Source organism: Pteropus alecto, unplaced genomic scaffold (genome assembly GCF_000325575.1).
Source record: "Pteropus alecto unplaced genomic scaffold, ASM32557v1 scaffold155, whole genome shotgun sequence".
NCBI classification, from domain to species: domain Eukaryota; kingdom Metazoa; phylum Chordata; class Mammalia; order Chiroptera; family Pteropodidae; genus Pteropus; species Pteropus alecto.
The window spans coordinates 8387889-8414243 of record NW_006438113.1 but is presented as its reverse complement, the minus strand read 5'-3'; the positions used below and the strand labels follow the sequence as shown (position 1 = coordinate 8414243).

The 26355-nt window shown below is 37.3% G+C and overlaps 1 protein-coding gene and 2 pseudogenes across 5 annotated transcripts in view; 1 reads left to right on the top strand and 2 right to left on the bottom strand.

Moving 5' to 3' along the window:
• The window catches only part of KCNMA1 (potassium calcium-activated channel subfamily M alpha 1), a 686137-nt gene that overhangs the window by 1552 nt on the left and 658230 nt on the right, over window positions 1-26355 (bottom strand). For 3 of the 5 annotated variants that reach the window (XM_025049379.1, XM_025049381.1, XM_025049380.1), the window contains 4 exons: window positions 12327-12521; window positions 10376-10494; window positions 8561-8785; window positions 6243-6271 (listed from right to left, as the gene is read on the bottom strand). In XM_025049379.1, the coding sequence (XP_024905147.1) occupies window positions 6243-6271; window positions 8561-8785; window positions 10376-10494; window positions 12327-12521 (568 nt within the window). Of the gene's footprint in view, window positions 1-6129; window positions 8786-10375; window positions 10495-12326; window positions 12522-26355 lie in introns of those variants that run through there. The other 2 variants (XM_015592249.2, XM_015592253.2) reach the window with 2 other exon arrangements.
• On the top strand, window positions 17684-17802 carry LOC112482720 (annotated as a pseudogene).
• LOC112482829 lies at window positions 18316-18434 on the bottom strand (annotated as a pseudogene).

Below are 26355 nucleotides of genomic sequence, written 5' to 3'. Positions count from 1 at the left end.
TATTTGGGGGGCTGGGGTGAGAATAAAAATGGTCTAGCATCCTCTTAACAGTCGATGCTATTTTACAAGACTCAGCCCTCATCCCCATCTCTTTCGAGGATTAAAATTTTCTGGAAAATAGGCCATGTGTATAGATAAAGAGACTGTGTGAATAGAACATTCTAACTTGGGAATCATATGCCTCATTTTAGTGGCTTACGAAAAGAAAAGAAAATGGGAAAAGCTTTCAAACACACCCACGGCTAAAGAGACAACAACCTCTCCGGCCTCCTTTTCTGCCTATCAGAACAATTCAGAACTGCCATGTCAGTGGCCCCAGACTGATGTGTTAACAAAAAATGGCTCTCCTGGCTTGACAGAGGTGTGTGTGTGTGTGTGTGTGTGTGTGTGTGTGTGTCCGTCCATCTGTCTGTCTCTCTGTCTTTCTGTTTGGCTAGTGATTTATAAATTCAGTATCTACGATTGGCTCATGACCACTCTGCTTGTTTCTTCTTGGTTCTTACTTTCTCTCGCCATGTCAAGTACCCTGAGTCCTCAACGTAAACACTATCGCTGGAGCTGGGATGTGTTTTGGTGAAAGCTTACACACTACCCTTTGTTCAGCAGCTCAGTTTACCCTCCAGGAAACTTACTGCCTCTTGGATCATTCTCCGCCCCCCTCTCTCCTGCTCTGGCTCTCTCACCTATTATAATTAAGTTCACTTTGATTTGAACAGATTGGACGATAGGAATTCATAATGCTACATCCTCACAGTGAAGCTAACTGATTAAGTGCTTTAAATTATTCTCTCTGACAGAATGATAAAGTTACAATCTGTTCTGAGATGATCTACAGCTTGCCAGACTCCTACAGCTTCTTTCTACATTCATTTATCTTTTTGTCAAGCAGAGTTTTTTTTTTTCTTCCCTAAGCTTCAATTCCATAGATCTTTTAAAGTCATCAGCACATCTGAATTATTAATGAGGCTTTAGAGGCAAGGTTCCTGATGGGCTGGTTAAAAAAGGTTGTATAGAAACCCGGGACTGTGTACACATCAAAATAATTTCAGCTCCATTTAAAAAACCATTTAGTTCAAGTGTGACATAGATGAACCATTATGCATTTGTGGAAACCAATTTTTTTGTGATCTACGATTAAACTAACCTTTCAGGGAGGAGTAAAGTGTGATGGTTATCATGTTTAAAAGCATTGCCAGGCCGCTGAAACAATTTCAAACTACGATTTTTTCCAATGGTTTATGTGTAAAGGTGATTTTTAGAAGTGCTGAAGCTGGCGTCTGTGCTGTTTGCCTGCTCCACCCTTGGTTTTGGCCATGCTATCATGTGGGCTGATTTTGCAAAGGGATTTAGTGATAAGTTGGACATGCCAGGTTGGAAGGGAGAGTGAACTCTGCTTATGGAAACAAATAAGTCTTTTGGGTGAAAGACCCAAGACAGCTTCAATTTGCTGAAATTTTTACAACTGCTGTAGACAATAATTGTTCAGAATTTAGTCTTTACAGTTCACTTCAAAGTTGGCATTTTGACCTTTCACGGCAGAGAGAATATCAATTTCCTTCTGCTGTCTGCTGCAAGAAAGAACATTATTTCCCCATTTAAGCTTCTTTCTCTTTCCTTTTAAATTTCTTGCCATAAAAAGAAATCTAAGCAGAGTAGCCCCAGTGTGTTGGTCATTCAGCTTCAACACAAGAGGGAGTTGTGTTAAAACACATCCCGGTGATCAGCTGAGGTTTTTTAATTAGAGTAGCTTGTAAGATATATGTGTTGTTGGAAAATTGGTTAGATAGGATGTTAAGAAAATGAAAATATATTAATGCTGTGAGCATTGTACCAAAATATCTAGGAGCGAAGGTATTTTATGAAGAGATTTTCCCAAAACAGCTTAAGGGAGACACACACTTAATGATAGCCAGTCATTCTACTTCAGAGGAGAGCAATCTGAGGATGACAATGACACTTTGGTTTACTGAATATTGCCTTCCAAAGAAGAAACTGGGCCAATGGGTGGCTACAAAATTGGCCATAAAAAAGGGTGCTCAGGGAAGAAATTCAAGGGAATGCTGAAGTAGTTGGTCCAGGATAAATTCAAATTCCTGTGTACCTCCTCTCCCTGCCTCATCCGACATGCCAAAAAACTTCTGGGAGCTTTGTTTAATCCCTAAGATGAGAAAGGCAATGATCTGGATGTGAGGGTCTCCTCACTGCCAGAGAAAAATAGCCCCATTTGTTAATCAGCTTCTTGAGGATGAGATGGATGATGTCATCACTGTGAGTACAATGTGTGACCTGCCTGGAGTTAGGAAAGGAGTGGCATTGCACACGATCTGTGGCTAGTGGGCTAGTCAAACAAGATAAAACGTGGAAAATAACTTAAGGAGATGCTGGTAAAAGAACTGACACTGCCATTGGGAGATGTCACTAGCAAGACCAGCCACGCCATGGGCTGTCAGGCACAGACGAGCAATGAGGTGTAGGCCAAGGAGATGGCATAGGGCAGTAGGTTAAACTCAAATGAATCTGGCTCACTCACATACTAGTTGCAAGGCTCTGAGCAAGTCATTATGTAATTTATCTTAGCTTTAGTTGCTCTTCTGTAAAATGGGGCTAATGATAGGATTTTCCTAATGTTGTTGTTTGGATAAAAAGGGCTAGTGCCCATGAATCACTTACCACATAGTAAGTAAATGTGAGCTGTTAAGATTATTAGTATTATTTGTAACATTAGCAGGCATTATGTCATAGAGGCAAAATTTACAGACTCCAGTTTTAAATTCTACCCTGCCACTTCCTGGCTAGGTGACTTTGAACAAATCCGTCTCTCAGATACTGCATCTTTCAAATGGAGATACCAATAGCATCTACACCTGAGGGTGTCTTAAAGATTGAATGAGCTGATATATGTAAAGTGCTTAGAAGAACATCTGACCCGTGGTAAGCACTAAAGTGTTAAATTTTAGTATAAGGTTAGCATTAATGTAAGTACTAAAGGACTATGTAAGGATGAGTAGTACCTTTCAATATGATTACAAATGAGACTGGAGTGAATAACTGAGGTGTAAAAAACTGGGCGGTCGCCTGAAAAATGAGAATTGTGGCAGTAAAGATGGCAGAGAAGGATTTGGTTTGGTAGTCTTCATTTGGAAGGTGAGGAGGAGTGATGAGTGTTCTGCCTGGGGAGGTCAGGGCTGCTAACCTCATGTGGTACCTGTGTCTTTGAAATATTGGCTTTCGCTTGACAGATGTCCTACCTCACCTGCAAACCATCTCCACTGTCTGTCCATCTTTCATCACTGAAATTGAAGGGTCCAGAATAAGGGTCAAGATTTCCTCCAGGCACAAGGAATCCCAGAATAGTAAGCTCTGGTGGAAAAGGGCCCCAGATATAGGCTGACATAACTGTCTGGGGACCCAGAAGCAGAGAAACAGGCTGCACTGTGAAAATTGAGTCTCTTTGCTGGCTCTGTGGATTGTCAGTGCTGTGGGATTTAGCCTTTTCACATAACTACTCCCCAGAGGAGAATGCATGAAAGGGGAGACGATGATACAGCAAAGGCATTTGGAATAATTGGCCCTCTTCTCGCTATACCACAAGCTGAGGTTTAGAGAGAAAGGGCTTGAAAGAAAAAGATTCCGTTTGGATAGAGATAACAGTTGAGGACAGTACGAGCTAACAAGGAGCTCAAACTTCAAAGGTAATGCTGTGTGGTTTCACATCTCACATTTCTGAGAGGGAGTCTGGCATTCGCCCTCTGCCCCACGGACCCCAAGCCTCCCAGTGGACCCCACACATGCATACTGCCTCCTTTCCTCTCTGTGGACAAAGTGTGGCTATTTTATAGAAATTAAAATCATTTGTACCAGAAAAGGAGCAGTTTCCATTTATGAAAACTGTCTCACTTCATTGCAATTGTCCTCTATGACTGTGTTTGCCTCTTTTAACTGAAAGTCCAAAGCTGCCATTCGCTGGGCAGAGCAAACTGCTCCCTCCTGGCCCTTGGACCCCTGGAGGGTGGAATTTGCACTCTTTCTTTCCAGGTGGCAGGGATAATTCCTCTCACTTCCCCATGCAATGAATGTGCAACCTCCTGATGGGAACTAGGCAGCTAGGTTAGTGACAGGTGCCCACAGCTACTTCTTTATCATGTTATGACAAAGCAGGGAAGGGCTGAAAGAAGCTGAGACATTGATTTTTACCCTGTCTTGACTTCTACAAGCCCTGAAGTTTCTGTACTCTCCTTTCTCCTTCAAGAGCCTGTTGCTATAGGAACCTGGCAGGTTGATTTAATTGTCTCTATTGGGATGCAGACACCTTTAGGCTTTTCCCATGCTGAAGAAGAGCCAGTCCAAAGGTTTTTCTGGTCACCTGGGATCTTGACAATGCTGACAGAAGACACAGTCTCTCTACTCACCAAGCTTACAGGACTGTTCCCCTTTCTCGGAAGCTGTGTACCCAGCTCGAGAAAACGCTAACAGCACAGTGGCATTGTGAAGCATCTACGGACATTTCTTGTATTTTTTTTTTAAGATAAGCCAAGAGGGTAGAGATAATTTGTAAAAGGATTATAAAATTTATACTTTATAAAAGATGTAAAAATGTTTAAGGTTATTTCAAAATATATATTGAGCACTTATTGTGAGTAAAGTTCTGGGTCATAACCTTTAATATTTATAACAGAATTTGAAATCTTACCTAACCATGATAGAAATCTAACTACACATATAGGGGATCCAGCTTTTTCTATATCCATTTGAACTGGCTTCAGGAAGGACCTTGAGTTGATAATTTCATGATCATCTGAGTTTTGAAGCTGAGAAAGTTCACTGAGCCTCCTGGTCTACCCACTTACTTCAGGTTTACCCCTTTCGAAGCCTCAAGCAAATTGGACTGATCTGGCTTATAAATTGCTTCTCTTCTAGGATGGTGTAGATAATTGAGTTTCTAGCTGTTGTTCTTTTTAAGTGCACAAACTTTCTCTCCAAATAACTCTTTCACTTTCTACCCTAATCTACTTGTCTCTTTTTTTTAATAGGGAGGTGGGAGAAGAGGAGACACATAATATGAAAAACTTATATGCCTCCTTCCAAAGAGAACCTGAAAGAGGAATGGGAAGTTTGGGGTCACACAGAAGACAATGGAGTGGACTCTTTGTTCTATTGAGGGAAGTATAATATAGTTGTTTTGGCTAATGAAATAGAAGTAGTAATAATAATATCTTTTTCATTATTAAACATGTCATTACCCAAGTGTAGTCAACTTTCAATTATGTGCCCAAAGTCCAGGGGAAAACCCCACATTTTCATCTCATGTCAGTCCATTCCCACTCCATTCCCTCCACAACATCATCTCATCAGAGCTGCTAACAGATTGTATATCAAATGCATTTTGGATTTACTTCTCTCTATCTGCCAAATCTCTGGTTGAGATTTAATAAATGTCTGAAGGCAGGTGGCAGGAGAGACCTGGGTAAGAGACTGAATCGTCATCCTCCAGGTAACTGGGTGTGGGCTATTGATTTGATACATACAGCTGAAAAGTTTTAATGTGGGGTCATACTGATGAAACATAAAGAAGACCAATGCTTTTGCCATTAATAACCCTCCTGGTTCCAATCAAAAGGAGGATAAAATATTAATTGAGAAGGAGATTTGCCAAAAGGAATAGCTGCAAATGTTTTTCAGAAAAGCTTATCACCTTGCGTCATCACTTGATTTAGTAGGTCTTACTGAGATAAACACAGAGATGTGGACAGACTGATGGTGAACTGGGTTGGGGTGGTGGTAATGGGGGGAAGTGGAGGAAGCTGGGTTTCTTAATGGGAAAATGCTTTCGAACTTGGAGCAAGGTACCAAGGTGGGCAGGGAGGCCACGTGCATATTAAAAGGCAAGCCAGATGGAGAGAAGTTCCCCCCAAATCACCCAACTCCAAACCCAAGAACACCAAAACAAACTCTAAGGGATCTAGCAGTAGCAGTAGCACAGCCTCATTGCTCTGAGCAATTTAGAAAGTGGAGGAAGGAGGAGAAGAAGGAAAAGGAAAGGAAGGGAAATGGGGACGGGGGAAAAAAGCAAAACAAAATAAAGAAAATTACAAACAGAAAAGTGTAAATAAAAATAAAACAATAACAGAATAAAATTTGTAACTCCTTTTTTTTTTAATTTCACAAAAGTTTTCACAAGGACAATGTTATAGAAGAAAACCCCCAGCAGTGGCTAGGTCATGCAGAACCATTAATTGTCATACCTTGGCCCATTCTATTCATCCTTGTTGCACTTTAGAGAGAGAAGTAAGCTATGTGAGTTTTTCAATGCTTTTAAACTGTCATATTTCCTACTGAGCACTTTAACTGGCACATTCTTATAGTTATAAATGTTCTGAGGGCATAACTTTATAACCTCCTTTGCAAAGAATGCATGAAGAATTCTTCATGATCCAAAACTAGGGAATAAGTGTGTGTGTGTGTGTGTGTGTGTGTGTGTACACATACATATATATGTATGTATGTGTATGTATAGATATTTATATAGTTATATATAAAAAGATAGTTATACGTTATATATAAAACAATTATGTATAGGGACAAAAATAATTTGAAAAAATCTTCCACTCATAGGGCTTTTTAATATACATGTATACAAGTATTCCCCACTCCATTACTGGTTTGAATACTGCACTTCCATGTCTTTGGTGTGGGGGGTGGATGTTCTGATTGAGCCTCATCATTTCGTCAGTAAAAGTGCTTGTCAATTCACACAGCAAGCAAATCTCCAAAACTATCATGCTTAGGGGGACAGGGGATCCAAAATCTAAACCCAAAAGATTCACCATAAAAACACCTTTTTAGAGATGGTACAGCTGTAACATTTTTCTCCTCCCCTCCACCCCTATTCTATTCCATAGAATTTTTTTTAAAGTAAACACTTCAAATACGTATATACCAGCCTAGGGCTAGTCCATTTATGTAAGAATTTGGTTAAGGTAGAGTGGGCAGATTTTTAAGAACTATTGTACCACCTAAAGCATAATTCGCATGCATAAAACATCTGACAATTATATATTGAAAAAAAGGTATTTTTCTACCTTTCCTCTCATGCTTACTAACTGCTAGAAAGAAAGAGAGAGAGAGAGAGAACAAAAGAAAAAATAATTATACCAAAATATGTTTGGCTCACTATTGTACTCTTCTTCTCCTCCCCATCTCATAATGACAAGAAGTTCTCTATGATTGTCCTTCACCTGCCTAAATGAATTGGTTATGTTAAAGAAATTGATGAGGAGGGGTTTTTCCCATCAGCTTTCTGCTTTGGGACAGCCAGCATCATGCAGCTGTACCAACAGTTTAAGGTGGTAGCTGTCTTTTGTTTTTGTTGAATCAACTGTGGCTTGATCCTCCTACATTCTAATTTATTTAGCATGTTGGCTCCTAGAAAACATGATCTACTGCTGGGTTTATCTTCCTCTCCCTCTACCATGGCCCCAGCCCTTGCTCCTACCTGGCATGGGGACCCTAGCTATCAAACAGAGGGGAGTAAAAAGGTCCCCTGAGAAAGCATGGAAAAATACTTGCTCTTTCCTGAGCATTATTTATTCTGTACATAAGGTAAGTAATTCACCTTTTAAAAGATGTAAAAGTCTCAGGAAGGCAGTTTTTAATGACTTACATCTGATATTTATGATACATATGGCTTTTCATCCCAAATGTCAAAAGTGAAAGAAAAAAATAGCTATTCATATGGCAGCGTAAGGAGACAGAATAACAATTTAATATGCAATCAAACCTCTTTTCACTTAAATTAAATGACTAGAATTTGATACATCCACAAATGGAATACTATTCTTCCCCCACAGTAAGGGTAGCAAGGTTCATCTGAACTCCCAAAGGAAACTAGCTCTGGGACAAAAGGCCTTGGTTAGTAACTAAAAAAATCTCAGATGTTCTCTTGCAACAAGCAAGTGCTTAATAATCATCTACACAAATGGCGAAAGCTTTTCAAATGCTTCGCAATACTTCAGCCTAAAGAGTGAAAACAATCGAAAGGTTTTCGTTGCTTTTTGGTTGCTCGTTTCAAATAAACATGTGTGTATATATTACTGTGTGTATATAAAAAAAGAAAGAAAGGAAAAGAACGAAATCAAAACCCAAAGCACCCTGATAATTCTGATAAATCGGAATAAACTTTTCTTCTACATCAAGTAAATTAACTATCTTAACTGACATTGATCTCAAGTGCTCTCTGCTAATCTGTGAACTCATTCCTGCAGTAAGCTATTTATGTCAGGAGCATGCCTTTGGGTTATTTTTCCCCTAGGATCATAAATAACTTTTGGTCCTTCTGCTTATTTGCTGTTGTGCTCAAGGGTTTTATGGTGGTGAAATAAAAATGACAACCACATGCACACTATCATACATATGCAAATATGTGTAAAAAAAAGGGGAGGACTACAGGGGAAAACAGGGGAAGTTACTTTTGGAAACACCCACTGGGGAAATGAGTGGCAGATACAGTTTCACACACGGTGGCAGTGGATACATATATCAGAGCCTCTCTTCCTGCACATACTTCTGTTTGTCTCGGGACTCCCGGGACTTGGGCCGGTTCGGTCGGTTTGCTGTGGATGGGATGGAGTGAATGGACGAGCTCTTCTTGCTGGAGGACTGGGACGAGTGGGAGGAATGGGAGAGGCTGGCCCGGGACTGGCCGGCGTTGTGGTCAAACTGCATTAAGCAGAAGATCAGGTCCGTCGGCACGAGCTCAAACTCGTATGGGGGGTTGGTGATGACGTACCTAGACGGGGAGAGCAAAGATGTCACAGAATGAGGATGACTGAGTAGAGATTTCACTTCTCTTGCAATCAGAAGGAACTGCCTGCTTCTTCAGTTCTCCCAGAGGATCTGGAAGGAGGACTTTTAGATGGTTCAAGGCCTTAAAAATTATCTTCCAAGTAGAAGTAAATATTCCTCTGTTTAGCTCGACAGAGGAGACCAGCCATGAGCCCTGGCATCTCAAGATGCTGAATTAGTGCCAGTAATGGGAAAACCAAACTGTGCTTCCTATGGCCTATGCGCCCCTTTCAAGACACTGTCAAGTTCACTTCTGAAGTAGCACAAGTACATGCAGGAGGTTTCATGGACTATACTGCATCTTTCATTCTAGAATGTTCCATCACAGGATCTTTGCTTACCATAATCTAACATCTTCTTAGTCCATCCTCACTCTTTATCTTTCAAAAAATCAACTTTAGTGGGGATTTTAGTAAGTAGAAGAACATAAAATATCTCCCTGACTATAAGTAGGTCCTGCTTTAACAGTTCTCAATTTGATCGGGCTTTCTCTGGTTAACACCAAACACAACTGAAAAAAAAAGAAAAAAAAAATCACTGTTTCATCTACAGCAGTAGATCTCACAGTGTGTTCTTCAGGCCAGATATACCAGATATACCAGCATCACTTGAGAACTTCTTAAGAATGAAAATTCTTAAGCAACCCCACCCCAAACCTGAATTGGACACTCTGTGCGTGGGGTCCAGCAGTCTGTGTTTTAACAAGTTTTGCAGGTGATTCTCGTGCTCACTAAACTTTGAGAACCCACTGGTCTATAGCAATTATTCTCAGCTCTGCCTATACACTGTAATTTCTAGGCATTAAAAAATTATATATATTTTCATTCCAGATCAGTTAAGTCAGACTAATCAGAGTATTTTTAAAAAGTATCTTCAATGATTCCAATATGCAGGCAGGCCTGAGAAACACTCATCTTTACAGCCCTGTTTCCCGGGGTATATTACGCAAATACGCCACTTTTGGTAATTTTAGGATGTACTTTAATTTGGGGCTGCCATGAATTTATTTTAATGCATATTAGAAAAATACAACTAGCATACATACATAAACTGTTGTTTTTTTCCTCTTAAAGTGATGATACACGATTTTCTTAAAATATATAAAATAAATGAGTGAGTCGATTAAAAATATAGTAAGAAGAATAGGCACCTAAGATGGCAAAAAAACCCCGAAAAAAACAAAAAAACATTTATCTTAAACATTAGCAGTATGAAATATCTCTATAATAGGTACCAAAAGAATCATCCCAGTAGCTGGAATTTGGAGGAGGTGCTTTTATTCAAACTTTTGTAATTAGGTGATGGAACTATTCTATAAAACTTGAATTCTTCCCACAATGTCTTTACATGTGCTATTAGAAATTAAAGAAAAAAGCTTCCCATAACCTCCAAACTCGGTGTTGGATTGAATGTGGGCAGAGTAATTTGCATTTGAGTGCTCGTATAGAGGCCTTTGCCTTCATAGTGGGGGGGCAAGGACAGAGCATCTATGTCTTTGCATTTGGGTGGAAGAGCAGAGTGTAAACATACTCACCTCTTTGTGCATTGGCTGGGGGTGCTGAGGTGAGCATCTCTCAGCCGATAAATTCCAAAACAAAGCATATTATACGTTTTCAGAGCTTTGCAGAACAGATCACCATAACAACCACCATCCTGGGAGACAACAGAACAAAGAAAAACATTATTTTTATTGGCCTGAAAGTAGAGGTCCAGGGGGAAATGAGCCTTTTCATGGCAGCTTGTTTTGCTGTCTCCTGAGTCGGAGGGTCTGAACCAAGGGACTGTGGCTGAAAAGGTCAATTTGGTTACCAGCCTATACCCAATATTGGTGGTTTTTATGAATCAGATAATGTAGTTTTCCCCTGGTTCTCCCTAGCTTTCCATCTGTAGCAATGAGAGCTCTAAGGAGACTGTGCCTTTCCTTCACTTTAAGTGAGTATAAAGCTTGAAGGTCTCAGTTGTGTGTTCAGCTGAGGAGAAGAAACCAGTTCTGCAAAATGGTGATTATGTTTGGCCCCAGCTTGGCTGTAATCACTGTGCTCTGACCGTGTTGTCAAAACTGCTCTAGTGATAATTAAAATCACCGCAAGGAGAAAAGACCCCACCAGGTACTATGGTGACAGACTCTTTCGGGTAAGGACTGTGTGAAAAGCACAATTTACAAACCTCAGAGATGGCAAGAGTGGAAGAGGATGTGTTTCCTCAGGAAGCTGGAGGTCTGCAGGCTGAATAACTGGGATTCACAGTTCTAATCAGGTCACAGTCACCTTCCAAGGGTCTGGGGCCCGAAGTGGAATGTGAAAGCAAATTCATTTACTTGGAAATACTGGCTTTATGCAGCCAGGTGGCTTCATGTAGGCATTATCACAGGAAAGGCACTGAAGAATGACTTCACTGGGAATAAAGTGACTGCATTTGCCCTTCCTGTCATTGGAATTTCCATATGGGCATCATATTAAAGAACACAAATGGGGCCGAATCTTACCGTTAAAGTGTTTGTCCTTTTAAAGTGTATTAGTAAGTAAATGACAGATAAAAAGAGTCACTAGCTATGGAAGCTGCCTTTCAAAAAAGCCCAGTCTAACATAGGTTCCTGCCTATAACCAAAGCAAAATATGGTGCAAGTCGGCATCAGGGCTTCAAAAGAAATCAAGAAAGTGACCCTTTCCTTGAGCGACACCACTGTTTGTGCAATGAGTGTACAAGTTCCCAAGACTTGGGGCTCCAACCCTTGAAGGCATATCTGGAGTAAAGCTGGGAATAAGGCTCGAGATGGCATACTTCTCCCAAAGTGTTTGGACCAGGCTGGTGTGTGGAAGCCAAAGAGAGACACTGGTCACTTCTGCGAAAGGGAAGAAATTAGAAGACCCGGGTCTGGAATTAGAGATGTTAAAGGAGCCACATGAGATGCTGTTTGTTTGGCCAGTGGTTCTGGATGCACATAATTACTGGTGGTGTTCTGAAAACCACCAGTACTTGGGACCTACTCAGACACAAAAGCTCAGAATCCTGGGTGGTTTGTAAAAGCTCTTCATGGCCTACTAATGTGCAGTTGGGGTTAAGTAGCCTGAGGATTGCTAAGACTCTGTGGAAAGGGTTCCTATTTTGGCTGCAAGTTGGAATCACCTGCTGTTCCCTATCTCATCATCGGAGACACCTGAGGGAAGTGAGCAAGCCACAGGCTCCGAAGCCAGGGTTCCTGGTGCAAGTTCCTATTAGGGCCTTCAGTCTCTCTGAGCCTCAGTTTTTTTTAGAGTCTGATAAAAGAATCTATGTCAAAGGATTGCCATGGGGATGAAAAAGGATGATTACGTGTAAAGCACTGTGCCTGATATACAGAAAAACGTAAACTTCACCTCTTAGTTATTTACTGGTGAAGGCAGAAAAGACAGATGCCCAGCTTGTCATTATCTGGCACCCAGCTCATTTGGACCAAGCTCATTACCAAATAGTGGGCTCAGGTGGCCCGGGAGTTGTGAACTTACCCCCAAGTCTGCAAAGGGCCCATCCAACAGTGCTAACTGGGCTACTCGGCAGCGGTCCCTGTTGGCCAGCGTCTGGGGAGTGCTGTAGCCCCCTCGAAGTGCATTCTCCTCAGCAATCAGAGCCTCGAGCTCTGGCGTGGCTCCTCCGGTCACCAGGGTCCGTATCAGGGTAAGGATATTGTCATTGAAGTATGTCTGGAGAGAGAGAGAGAGGAATATGGGGGAAAGTCCTTTAAGCAAACACCCTAAAGTCACGACAACTGACATCTAAATGACAACTTCTCTTGGTATTCCTGTTTAAAGTTCTGGCCTGTCTCTTCAAATAATTTTATGTGGGAAGTGAAAAGACAGCAACCTCCAATTATTCTATTCTTTTCTCTCCTACTTGCTTCTGCCACCAGAGCCTGACTTTTAAAAACCAATTCAGAGGATTTTTATTAAAGAACTAAAGTCTAAATAGTTGCTGTTTACCATAACTGATGTTACTAGGGATATAAATACTGTTTACTTGTGTAATAACATGCAGCCTGCCCAGGCTGCGAACCTAAGCAGGACTGCCTCTGAGGCCCTGTCACCCGCGTGCATGGAAGCCACCTCCTCCCAACAATGGCAAAACTTCTTTCTGTGCTAAAAGGAAATGCTAAGAACATCATTAAGGCCAGCACTCAACAATTTATCACAGGCTTTGATAACAGTCTAACCTAGAAGTCAATTAAATATGCCAGATAAATTTACAATGAGGTGGATGCCCTGGTGTGTGTACTTCGGATTTTGTTTTTTACATAACCTCAGTAGTCTGAGGCAAATATAGCCTATTAGAGAAGCTTCCTCTACATGTGCATTTGTCTCACATCTGAACCGTAACAGGTCTGTCAAGAGTAAAACAATGGGAGTTTAAAAAAGTTAATAAGATGTCAAATAAAAGAGCTCAAAAAGACATTTCCACCCAGCCCAATTCGAGAAAAATCTCAGTTAAGGATCTACATTCCATTTTCCAGTGTAAAAAAAAAAAAAAAAAAAAAAAAAACATAAAAAAAAACAGGGTAAATAAAATTTTGCATGTGGCTTTTGAGAGTATATGAAACTGGCAGCAGATTAAGAAAAACAGCTGCATTTTTACTTCACCAGTTTCTTAGACAGTTTACCTGCTAAAACATAGTGGAGAACAAACCAGGTGAGGATGAGCTCTCATGCTGCTTGGCCATGCGTAGTTTTATGTCTTGGGGAGGGAGGTTGCCTAATTGTTCTGGATATTAATTTTCTCATCAGTAAAATAAGCATAGTCATTAAGATCAAGTTTATATGCAAAGAATTTCATGAGGACTTCTGAGTTCAGATGAAAGCTGCTAGTGGTTCTCTGTTCACTTTCCTTATTTAAATAGTCGTGAAAATACCCAAAGTGATACAAGATTCCAAGAACAAAGGAAACTAGGAGTGCTATTCAGAACCAGTCAGGCCCTAAGGAGAATGTATCCTCTACCAGAGCTCAGCTGTGCCCTGGGGCAGAAGCAGAACAAGGATAGTAAAGGAGGAAATGTTGCTGGTGTGCATGCCTGTGTGTGTGTGTGTGTGTGTGTGTACATAATTGTATATTTCTATACTATCTGACTGGATAGATAGGTAGATTAATTGATAAGTAGATAGATGATAGATGATTAGATAGATAGATAGATAGACATACATACAGATAGACAGACAGACAGACAGATTAAATATATAGAGTGTTAAGGAAGGAGAGTCAGGCTGTAGGTTTAATGCTGACCTCACCACTCAGTAGCTGCATGACCTTAGAAAGTTCTCATTTTTGTGCCTCAGTCTCATGATCTGTAAAATGTAATAATAGAGTAGTTATAAGGACTGTAAAATTAATACATATGAGGCACTTAGAAAAGTGTTTGTGCAAAAGAAACACTGATAAATACTTTTGGCCTTATATCAGACACTTGGGGCCTTTGATGATGAGAGGAACAGTTAGCTCATTCCTAACCTTCTCTTTTAAAAAATCTTTTACATTTTTGGGGGAGCTGGTGCAAATCAAGGCCATTCATATTATCCTTGAATCTGCACTTCTCAGTCTCCCTCCATTCTAAGGCCCCATTTAGACTCTGGAATGGCACAGTGAAGGTCACAGCAGACTGCATCGTAAGATGTGACTGCAGCAGTGGGACAGGCCACCAGAGGCACAGTCTAGTCAAGGTTGGCTCTGGACACATATACATGCATTTCCAAAGTTTTCAGAAGTAAATCCTCTTCTATACAGTCAGATAGCCCATCATGATAAGCAGGAAACTTCTCCTCAGCACTGAGGCACATTAAATGAGTGAGCGCTTGACACAGAACTTTGACAAGAGCCTTTGCACTGTGATTCCCCTTCTAGGTCCAGACCGAGGGGAAAGTCTAACAGCACTCAAGGTGGACAACAGAATACCCACGACCTTGTATACTGAGAAACAGACCTCTCCTTGCTCAAATGTGGAGAGAGAGAGAGAGAGAAAAAAAAACACAGCTATAGAAGTATTTTTAAAAAAGAAAACCACAATGTTTACGATATAAAGGAAGAGCCTCCTTTTAACTGATTAGTTACTGAAGTAAGTAAAAGAAAAATTTAGGAAGCATTCATTTTGAAATCAAAATAAATGTTTAAAAATGTAGAGTATTGATATAAGATACTGAAGTTAATTATTGAAATTAATTGATGTAAGATATTGAAATTAAAATGGATACGATAAGAAATAGAATCCAATAGAAAAAGAATCCAATACCTTTTCATGACAGTCAACAAACCAGGAATAGATGGGAACTTCCTTAATGTGATAAAGGGTATGCATGAAAAACCCACAGCTAACATCAAACTTAATTTTGAAAGACTGAATTCTTTCCCCTTAAGATCTGTAACAAAAGGAGGAAACCGGCTCTCATCACTTCTATTTAACATAGTCCTGGAGGTTTTAGTTGAAGCTAGAATTAAATAAAAGGCATCCATATCATAAAAGAGAGAAGTAAAACTATCTCTTTATTCCCTGAGAACATAATCTTATATATATAAAATCCTAAGGAATCCACTAAAATACTAGTATGAGTAATAAGTTCAGCAACTTTGCAGAATACAGAATCAATATACAAAAATCATTTGTGTATCTGTGCACTTGTGATGAACAATACAAGAATGAAATTCAGAGAACAATTCTACTACAAAAGCATCACAAAGAATAAAATACTTAGTAATAAATTTAACCAAGGAGGTATAAGACTGTTACATTGAAAACTACAAAATATTGCTGAAAGAAATTAAAGAAGATCTAAATAAGGAGAAAGACATCCCATGTTCATGGGCTGGAGGACTAATCTTAAGACTGCGATACTCCTCAAAAATTTCTATCAAAATCTCAAAAACCATTTCTGCAGGAATGGAGAAGTTGATTCTTAAATTCATATGAAGTTGCAATCGACCCCAAAACCAAAACAATCTTGAAAATAAAAAGTTGGAACACTCACACTTTTCAAAGCACACTACAAAGCTACTTAAAGAGTGTGGTATTGACATAAAAATAGATATACAGACCATTGGAACAGAACTGAGAGTCCAGAAATAAACTCATATGCTTATGGTCAATTGATTTGAACAAAGGTGTCAAGACCATTCTGGAGAAAGAATATAGTCTCTTAAACAAATGATGCTGCAACAATGGGGCATCTACAAGCAGAAGAATAAAGTTGGATCCCCTAACTCATACTATATGCAAAATTAACTCAAAATGGATCACAGACCTAAATATAGGAGCTAAAACTATAAAACTCTTAGAAGAAAACACAGGAATAAATCTTCATGACCTTTGAAAACACTTTCTTAGATATGACATCTAAAGCATAAGCAAAAAAAAAAAAAGATAAATTGAACTTCATCACAATTAAAAATGTTTTGTGTATTAAAGGACACTATCCAGAAAGAGAAAAGAAAATCTACAGAATGAGAGGAAATATTTGCAAATCATATATCTGATCAGGGTCTAGTATTTAGAATATATTTTAAAATCTTAAAATTCACCAACATAAAAACAAATTACCCAATTTTTTAAATGGACAAAAGACTTGAATAGACATTTCTCTCCAAAAAGACATACAATGGTCAACAGACAAATGAAAAGATGCTCAACATCACTTGTCATCAATGAAATGCAAATCAAAAACACAAGATACCACTTCACATACACTCAGATGACTATAATAAAAAAGATTATAACAAGAGTTGGTGAGAATGTGCAGAAATTGGAACCCTAACACACTGCTAGTGGGAATACAAAATGATACAGCCATTTTCGAAAACAGTTGGCAGTTCCTCATATGGTTAAAAAAAGTTACCATACAACCCACCAATTTCATTTCTCTGTATATACCCAAGAGAAATGAAAACATATGTCCATATGAAACTCATACATAAATGTTTATAGCAGCATTATTCATAATAGCAAAAAGTGAAAGTAATCCAAATGTCTACCACCTAAGGAATGCATAAACAAAATGTGTTATATCCATGAATAAATATTATTTAGCCAAAAAAAATAAATGAAGTACTAATTCATGCTCCTACATGAATGAACTTTGAAAACATTATGCTAAGTGAAAGACATCGGTCACAAAGGACTACACATTATATGATTCTATTTATATGAAATGTCCAGAAGAGGCAAATCTATGGAGAAGGGTAGTAGATTAATGGCTGCTTAAGGTTGGGGGAGGTGGGTAGAGGGTATAGGTTTCTTCTTGAGGAAATGAAAATGTTCTAAAATTGACTGTGGTGATGGTTGTACATATCTGTGATTATACTAAAAACCATCAAATTGTACACTTTAAATGAGTGAATTGCATGATGTTAATTATATTTTAACAAAGATGTTAAAAAGTAGTTAAAAGGTAGCTAAACTTGTAATGGCCAGATATTTATCTGTTAAGAAGTAGTAATTAACAATATTCTATTGTATGCCCAAAATTTTGTTAAGTGGGTTGATCTCATGTTGAGTGTTCTTATCACAATTAAAAAAAAAAGCAGCAGCAGTAAGTTGTAGAATTAAAAATCACACACACACAATCAGATATGTGGAAATAAAACTAAAGAGTTCACTTAAATTACATAGCGTAATGTATAGAGATTTTTTATTTTCTTTGTCTTTATTTTTAAATAAGAATGCTGGTAGATATTGAGGAAAGACAACACAGATTAAATTGATAAGTAGCAAGTGTTCACATTTTAAAGTTGTAAACAAAATTCAAGAAGGTAAAAATTAGCAAGCAAGCAAGGAAACAAATACAGAATGAATTGAGGATAAAGATCAAAATGTTTCACCAAGAAAATGTGGTCAGTCTACGGCCATGCTACCCTGAACAAGCCTAATCCCGTCTGATCTTGGAAGCTAAGCAGGGTCGGCCCGAGTTAGTACTTGAATGAGAGACCACCCAGGAAGACCAGGTGCTGTAGGCATAAAAAATAAAAAAAAAAAAAATAAGGGATTGTAAACTGACAAGGTCCTTACAATCTGTGAGATCAACCAAAGGCTGTCTCATCTAAAAAATAAAAAAATAAAAATTAAAAAAATTAAAAAAAAAATGTGCCAGCACCTAGACCTGTAATATACTAGGTGAATATCTGAATTTAAAATATTATGAAAAAAGTGACTAATACAATGCTATAATGTTAAAAAATAAAAAAAGTACAAGATCAGGTTAACTAGAGACTCTTCTATAGAAAACTTAAGAGCAATGTCAAGAGTTTTGAAAGGACACATTGATTCCAAGAATTTGATATGCAGCTAAATTGTTAATTATTTGTGAAGGCAGTAGAAATATTTTTGAATCTCTGAGTACCTAAGCATTTATGGAGTTACTTCATTTAATTATGGTTATTATTTTTTTAAGGCATGGCAACCCTTGGTTGATCTCACAGATTGCAAGGACCTTGTCAGCTTACGATCTCTTATTTTTTATTTGTAATTTATGCCTACAGCACCTGGTCTTCCTAGGTGATTTCCCATCCAAGTACTAACCTGGCCTGACCCTGCTTAGCTTCCGAGATCAGACAGGATTGGGCATGTTCACGGTGGTATGGCTGTAGACTAGAGTTACTTCATTTGAAAAAAAAAAAAAGTACTCAGAAACAAAAATCAGCTTCCTTCAAGATCATTTGAAACTTTTAAAAATTAAAAAAATAAATATATTTACTTAAAAAATACTAGTGAAATATATTAAAACATGAAATTTAAAAAGCTATTGTACATATTATTACAAACCGAATGCAAGTGTCAAAAGGAATTCTTGAAAGAAAAAAATGTGACAAAAAATTTTCTACCAATACAGTAATATTAAATTATTTTTAAAAGTCACAAAAATGAGACAAGAGAAAGGAGGATACACAAAAAGGCATGTAAATTCTCTGATTTTATAGAGGGAGGAATCAAGAGTTATTATATTTTTCTAGGTAATAATATTTAGAAAATATAGCTTCAATTACATTTGTAGAATATCATAACCACTAGAGTTAAAAAGAAAATAGATAGTTTACACGTCATTAGAGAAAATAGGCATAGAGAATATAGTTCGTATGCCAAAATGGATAATAAAAGTCATGAATTATAGAAGTATATATAAAGCATAATGCAAAATATAGCATTATATGTTATATAACTAAACATAAGTAAGCTAAATTATTTGCTAAAATGGCAAAGGTACTCAGATATATTCAAAAGCCAAATCAAACTCTGATATCTTCAGAGACAAACAGGAAAAACAAACCAAAGCAGGTATAGAAAAGTATATTTTAAAGAAAAACATTTATATTTATAATTAGTTAAAATGTATATAAAGATATAGCTTACTGTTATACAAATGTCTAACCACTATGCTTTACACCTGAAACTGATATAATATTGAATTCAAATGTAATTGAAAATAATACTAAATAAATAAATAAAACTCCCTTAAAAATATAACTTACTTATAGAGACAATAATGTAACTGAAATATAGAAGGTGAAACTAATTAGCAACTACAGTAAAATAAATATGAACTGCGAGTGACATGTGAAAATGATATATGAATTATTACTGTGTTTCTAGGTTTTGCAGCTCCAACAGACCAAAATATATATATATAAAATTAAGGATATAATAAGAGTGATTTAGTAGATTTGTGCAAAACTTTATGTAATATTTTTAGATAGTTTCCAAACAATAAAAAGACCATAGCTCAAGGCATAAAATCTCAATATACATGATAAAGTATAAACTGTACAGTCTACATTTTAAAAATTAATGTAATAGAAACAAAATAAATATCCCAACACTTGCAAGTTTTTTTTTAAAGTATATTAAATAACTATAGGTCAAGATGGAAATCCAACTTAGGATACAGAGTGTTTAAAAATTGAAAACTATTTGAAAATGGCATATAAAAATGTCGTAGGTTGAGGACAAAGCTATAGAGACAAATTCAGAGCCCTAAATGCTTTTGTTATTAAATATGAAAGAATTACAATAAATAATGCTAAATATTAAATAGTTATTATTATTCTTTTTATCTAAGAAAAGCAGAGAATGAAATAATAAAGCATTAACTAATGAAATAGAGAGTAATGAATTGATAGATGTAAGAAATAATTTTTGAAAAAATAAACCTATGACAAATATAACTGCAACAACAAAATAAAACTAGAAATAAGAAAGAGAATATAGTGTCATATAAGTTTGAGAATTAATATTACTATTCTGGAAGCTCTCTTTAATCCCAGTCACGGTATGAGTAAAAAGAATACCTACCATTTTTCAGTAGAGAGCAAAGTTATGATAGTTTACAGAGAGACAGAAAAGATTATTCAGAAGAGAGAGAGGGAGAAAGAAAGAGAGAGAGAGAGAGAGAGAGAGAGAGAGAGAGAGAGAGAATGAGAGAGAGAGAGAGAGAGAGTGAGTCCATGTTCCTTATCGTGTAAACTGGACATTACAAGGTCATATTTTTTCTAGTAAAATTTTTGTTTGATATACGCCTAATAATAGATTCAACTGAACTTTAAAATGATATAATTATGCTAAATTTCATCTGAAAACAGTTATGAAATTGTCCTTCCAGGTATTAAAATTAATATTAAAGAATCCATAATTAAACATTGTAGATAATATTAAAAATTGGAAGATCAATTAATCAGAATGAATTAATGAGAACCATAGCCTAATAGTTTTAAGACCTTAATAACAGATGTTGGCAAATCTGGCCTTTGGGCCAAATCTGGCTTGTCACAGTTTTTGTTTTTTACATAAAGTTTTATGGAGATCCAGACATATGCATTTGTTTATGAACAGACTTTTGTGTTATAATCGCAGAGGTGAGTAGTTTTGACAGAGTCTATATGGCTTTTGAAAGCTTAAAATATTCACCATCTGGCCATTTACAAAAAAAAGTTTGCCAATCCATTCCTTAATGTGTTAAGGAAAACATCACACATCACAGGGAAGGTATGTTTATTCGACATACAATTTAGGAAAAACTGGCTAGCTGAAAAAAATTTTTCAACAATATAGTAATGATTAAATAAATAAGGATATGCTTACCTGACTTACATTGTATAGATATCAATATTATGCTTTTAGAGAATATTTAATGGCATGGTAATAATCATGTAATATTAAAATATTCAAAAAAGGAGACCCCAAAATACCATGATCTAAAATACATGTTAAAAGTTCAGACCTCAACTGATATATGTATTTATGTAAAAATAACTATAGTTAGTACCCCCAAATTTTACTTGGTGAATAATTCTTGGTGATAGAATTCTGATTGATTTTTCCCCCATAATTTAGTTTATTTAATATATTTTCTACTGTAAAAATATAGTAATTTTAAATTTCTGAAAAAGAATTCCATTTACTAATGGAATTCATACAGCTAAGTGGACAAAAAAAAATCCAAGTAAAAAATAGGCAAAGGAACTGAACAAAAATTTTTCCAAGGAAGATATTCAAATGGCCAACAGGTACATGTAAAGGTGGTCAGCATCACTAATCATCAGGGAAATGCACATGAAAACCACAATGAGATATTACCTCACACCTGTTAGAATGACTATTGTCAAAAAGATAAGATATAATGAGTGTTGGTGAGGATGTGGAGAAAAGGCAAGGTTTGTATATTGTTGAAAGGAATGTAAATTGGTACAGCCACTATGGAAAACAGTAAGATGTGCATCAAAAATTACAAACAGAACTACCATATAACCCAGAAATTCAACTTATATGTATATATTCCAAGGAAGTAAAATAACATTCTTTAAGAGTTATCTACTGCACCCCCATGTTCATTACAGCATTATTTACGAGAGCCAAGACATGGAAAAAACATGTGTCCATCAACACATGAATAGATGAAGAAAATGTGATACACACACACACACACACACACACACAGAAATATTATTCAGCCATAAAAAGGAAAGCCTGCATTTGCAACAACATAGATGAATCCTGAGAGCTTTATTCTAAGTGAAATAAATCCGAGAAATACAAATCTGTATAATCTCACTTATATGTGGAGTATAAAAAAAAATTGACCTCAGGGAAACAGAGAGCAGATTGGTGTTTGGAGAAATGGAAGGTGGAGGTCAGGGAAATGAGTGAAGGTGGCCAAAGAATACAAACTTCCAGTTATAAGATGAATAAGTTCTGGGGATATGATGTATAGCATGGTGACTATAGTTAAAAATACTCTACCGTATATCTGCAAGTTGATAAAAGAGTAGATTTTTTAATTTCTCACCTACCAAAAAAAATCATAATTATGTGAAATGATAGATGTGTTAATTAACTTTATTGTGGTAATAATTTTGTAATATATACATATATCAAATGATTATATTGTATGCCTTAAACTCACATAATGTTATAAGTCAATTATATCTCAATAAAGCTGGGTTGGGACAAAGAAAGTAAATTTTATAAATTGTTAAAGGCAAAAAAATGCAGCCATAAATAGCCTGATGAAAATATAGCTGAATACTTAAACTGATTTCAAGATACCTGATAGTTCTCTTGTTCAGCAAACACTTTTTAAGAATAGAAACTATTAAAGAATTCACAAAAGAAAATATGCATTTACATGATTACATACAAATTAAAATTCGATATACTTCATAACTATCATAACCACAATTAAAGGGCCTCCTAGAGAAAATAATAATCATTACTTGCCAGAGTGCATGAGATGGCCCTTATACACCAATGATAGTAGTGGGAAATGGTATAACTGTTTCTGAGATATGATCTGGCAATATGTATTAGGAGCTTGAAAATGTTCATATTTATTTAAAACCCCATGCATTTACTTTAAGGTAATAAGTTGCTTCTTGTTCAAAGATTTATATACAATAATGTTTATCACAGGGTTAATTATTGTTACAACAAAAAATTAACAAGTGAAATGCCCTGCAATAGAAACAGTTAAATAAATTCTAGAACATCCATATGTTGGCATCTCATGAAGTTCTATATAGGCTTTGCAAATCCTGATACCCGAGAATATGAGATGATTAAATGCTCTGGATAAAATACTGTGAAAATAAATGAAATAAAAAAACAAGATATAAAACTGGATGATTGCATATTTATCTACCCATCCGGAAAGAAATATACCAAAATATGAACCACGTTTATATTTGGGTGTTGGAAATATGGTTCATTTAAATTTTCTTCTTTATGTGTTTCTGTGCTTTCCAAATTTTCCACAATGAGTATGAATAACTTTTCTAATGAAAACATGGTCAATAATGTTTAAACAAAGAACACCGTAAGTCCCGCTTTGCAATGATAAGTCTTAGAAGGTCAACATGAAAGGTTATTGTTTTGTCAAATCTTTAGGATTTGGCCTTAACATGTTTCCCCTTCTGTGTTGAAACCAGTTATACTGAAACAGCATAATCTTTCTGATCAGTCACTGACATTTATTGAGCACCTACTAATCCCTGGGTCTTGGTTTGCCTTGGTACAGTCAAAGAGTGTCTCACTTTCAAAATTGCCCTCAATTCAGGGCGGGCCACAGAATTTTATAGGTGCTTGAACAATTCTGGAACCACTCACAACGTTGAACATAAATTCTCTGTCCCTGTGCTCGCACTGTACTTATCCTAGCTCTCTCTCCTCGACTTCTCCATGCAGGCATCACAGAGCAGTGTGTGGGCAGCACTATCTGCTATGACAGAGAATAATGTCTTTCTTTCAGCAGAGTACTCTTGCTCCCATTTTAATGCCTCGGTATTCAGCTGCAGAGAAGTACTTTGAGCATTGCATATGGAAGTGCTTTGAGCATATTTCAAGGTCTTTTTGTGATCTGAGTAACTTGGTGGAAAGACAATGCTTTCCCTGAAAAAGGATGTCCAGTCAGTCATACTAGAAGTCACAAAGTTTTTCATGTGCTCACTCATAGAATATATAGTGGTCTGCAGTTAAGCACTAAATCCAGGGCTTTCTGCATAGGAAGTGGCTGTTTCGGCATCATGAAGCAAACCAGGTGCTGGGCCTTCAAACGCCAATTATCAAAGACTATTCCTGTGGAGGATGTTTCAGCTGGAACAAGTTCTCTACAACTCACCTGCCCCAGAAGGCACAATTCTTTTCTGGATTAAGAAACACTAGAATAGAAGAATCTCAAAATTCTAAAGCAAGGATCATAATGTGTATTGTGATCCTTTGCCTCCTAAGCTTTTGTACTACTAATCTTTTGGGGGCCTTACCATGTTCACTACACCCGTGCTAGGAGCTTTGTGAGGGAAATTGCATAGACCTCCAACCCTGGCAGGACTAGTTTCCAAGGACGCTTTTGGAAGAGGACTTTTCTATGGCTGTTCTTATGTCACATGGGTGTTGGAGAGCTTGCCAGAATGAGTTAGAGTTTTGCTCATTGCCTGGAATCAGGAGACCTGTGTAGACTGAGGAATATGGGAGTCTTTCTTCCCACTGCCAAAGACAGAGTTCCACACTGATCAGGGAAGCCGTTTTGTTAAGTGAGGCAACGTGGCACTCATTGCGATGTGTACAGACTAGAATACAGCTAGTATGGTTTTAAATCCTTGCTTTGCCATCAATAGCTATGACAATGGGAAAGTTGCCTAACTTTTTGTTTTTCTTTTTTTTATGTCTCAGATTCCTCATGCATATAACAGGGATTAAAACAAAACAAAACAAACAAAAAAACAAACCCAGCTTAAAGTGTTAAGTGAGATACTTTCTGTAACTTCTAATGCACAATGAATACTCAAACAAAACAAAACAAAACAAAAACAAACAAAAAAATAAACCCTGCTTAAAGTGTTAAGTGAGATACTTTGTGTAACTTCTAATGCACAATGAATACTTAATAAATGGCAGTTCATAAAAAGAACAACCAACTAGCAAGGCAATCAATTTAGAAAGTCTCTTATCTCGGTGCTTCTGTATTCTCATTTCTAATATCATAAAGCTGGCCCACATCACGTGTGTGGCCCCCTTGGCCTCTAAACTTTGATTATTCTCAGATCCGGTAAGTAGACAGAGTAACAGCATTGAGGAAACCAAGAAATGCTGGGGAAGGGGCCAACTGATCGCAATGGGGAGACGGGAGCCCGCAGCGCCATCTAGCTCACTCTGTGGCTGCCCGTCTGCACGTGTGTCTCCAACACGCGGGAGCATCTTCCTTTTTTATTTTTTCAAGTATAATTACCAGAGCTTATGTTTCACAGTTAATGCTGTCAAGCCTTTTAAACTAATTGGTCTTTTATAGAAAATTTAACTGAAAATTAACACATCTTTTAATAACATTGCCTTAACTTTAATGGCACTTTGCCTTTCGTTTATAATTGCTCTAAAATTGTCATTTTCCATGTCATAGCTGCCATTTTTTATATTTCCTCATTTTCATGGTGTAGATTTTTATTTTTAGTATTTTTCTTTCATGAAAGATGAGAACTATTTGATTTGTTTCAATCCTGGGCCCACCTGGCCTGATGTGACAGCCATGGCATGTTCTGAGTCCAACAGAACATACTACAGTTTGCCACACTGAAACAATGCCAGCTAGCTCAGCCGCCTTGGGATAGCCCATGGCTGGTCATTCTTCTTCTGAGAAGTAGAAATGGAGGTTCTTGAGTGGAGTGTAAGAAATAGGCCCATAAAGGAATATTTTGTTTATGTAACTTACTTCACATGGCACTAGGTTAGTCTGGGCTAAACAAGAACTTGGTTTTCTCCATAACATAGTTCAAGGGTTTGGCCCCTAATGCAAACGGAGTTAAGAGAGCAAATCACGTGGGTCTACCTTCTAGATGGTCACATTCTCTAGTGGCATTATAAAGATGCTGGTGGTAACTAAAAGAAGGTGAATCCTCTAACCAAGACTGAAGTATCTAACCCCAGATTTAAAACTTGACTGGACATGCTTTTATATACAGAATATCTGTGGTGTGGCCAATGGCCTTACCTGTCTAACTGCTTCTTGTGTAACCTTCACCCATGTCTACCACACTCCAACGACTATGGCCCTTACCCACTCCTTGGACAAACCAAACCCAGCTCATCGCTACTTTTCAGCCCTTGCTCTTTCTTCTGCCTGGCAAAGTTAGTCACCCTCACCTCCAGGTGCTCTCCTGATATTTTGGTGTCAGCTTCAAACTTACTGCCTAAGAGAGATTTATTCCAATCACTTTGGCTAAAACAAGTCTCCACACCCATTCAAACTATTTCATGCGCTTCAAATCAGTTATCCCTAGCTGACAGAACTTATTTACTCACACAGTTATCATCACTTATATAGTTACCACCCACTAGAATGAAACTTCAAACAACATGAAGGCAAGGACTTCGTCTTTCTTCTTCACTGCTGAATCCCCAGAATGGAAAATAGTGCCTGGCATTTAGTAAGTGCCCAATAAATGTATTGATTAATAACAATAAGTACATATAGAGCTTGTCATGTATTAAATTCTGCACTAATCACTTTACAACTTTTTTTTTTTAATAGCAGA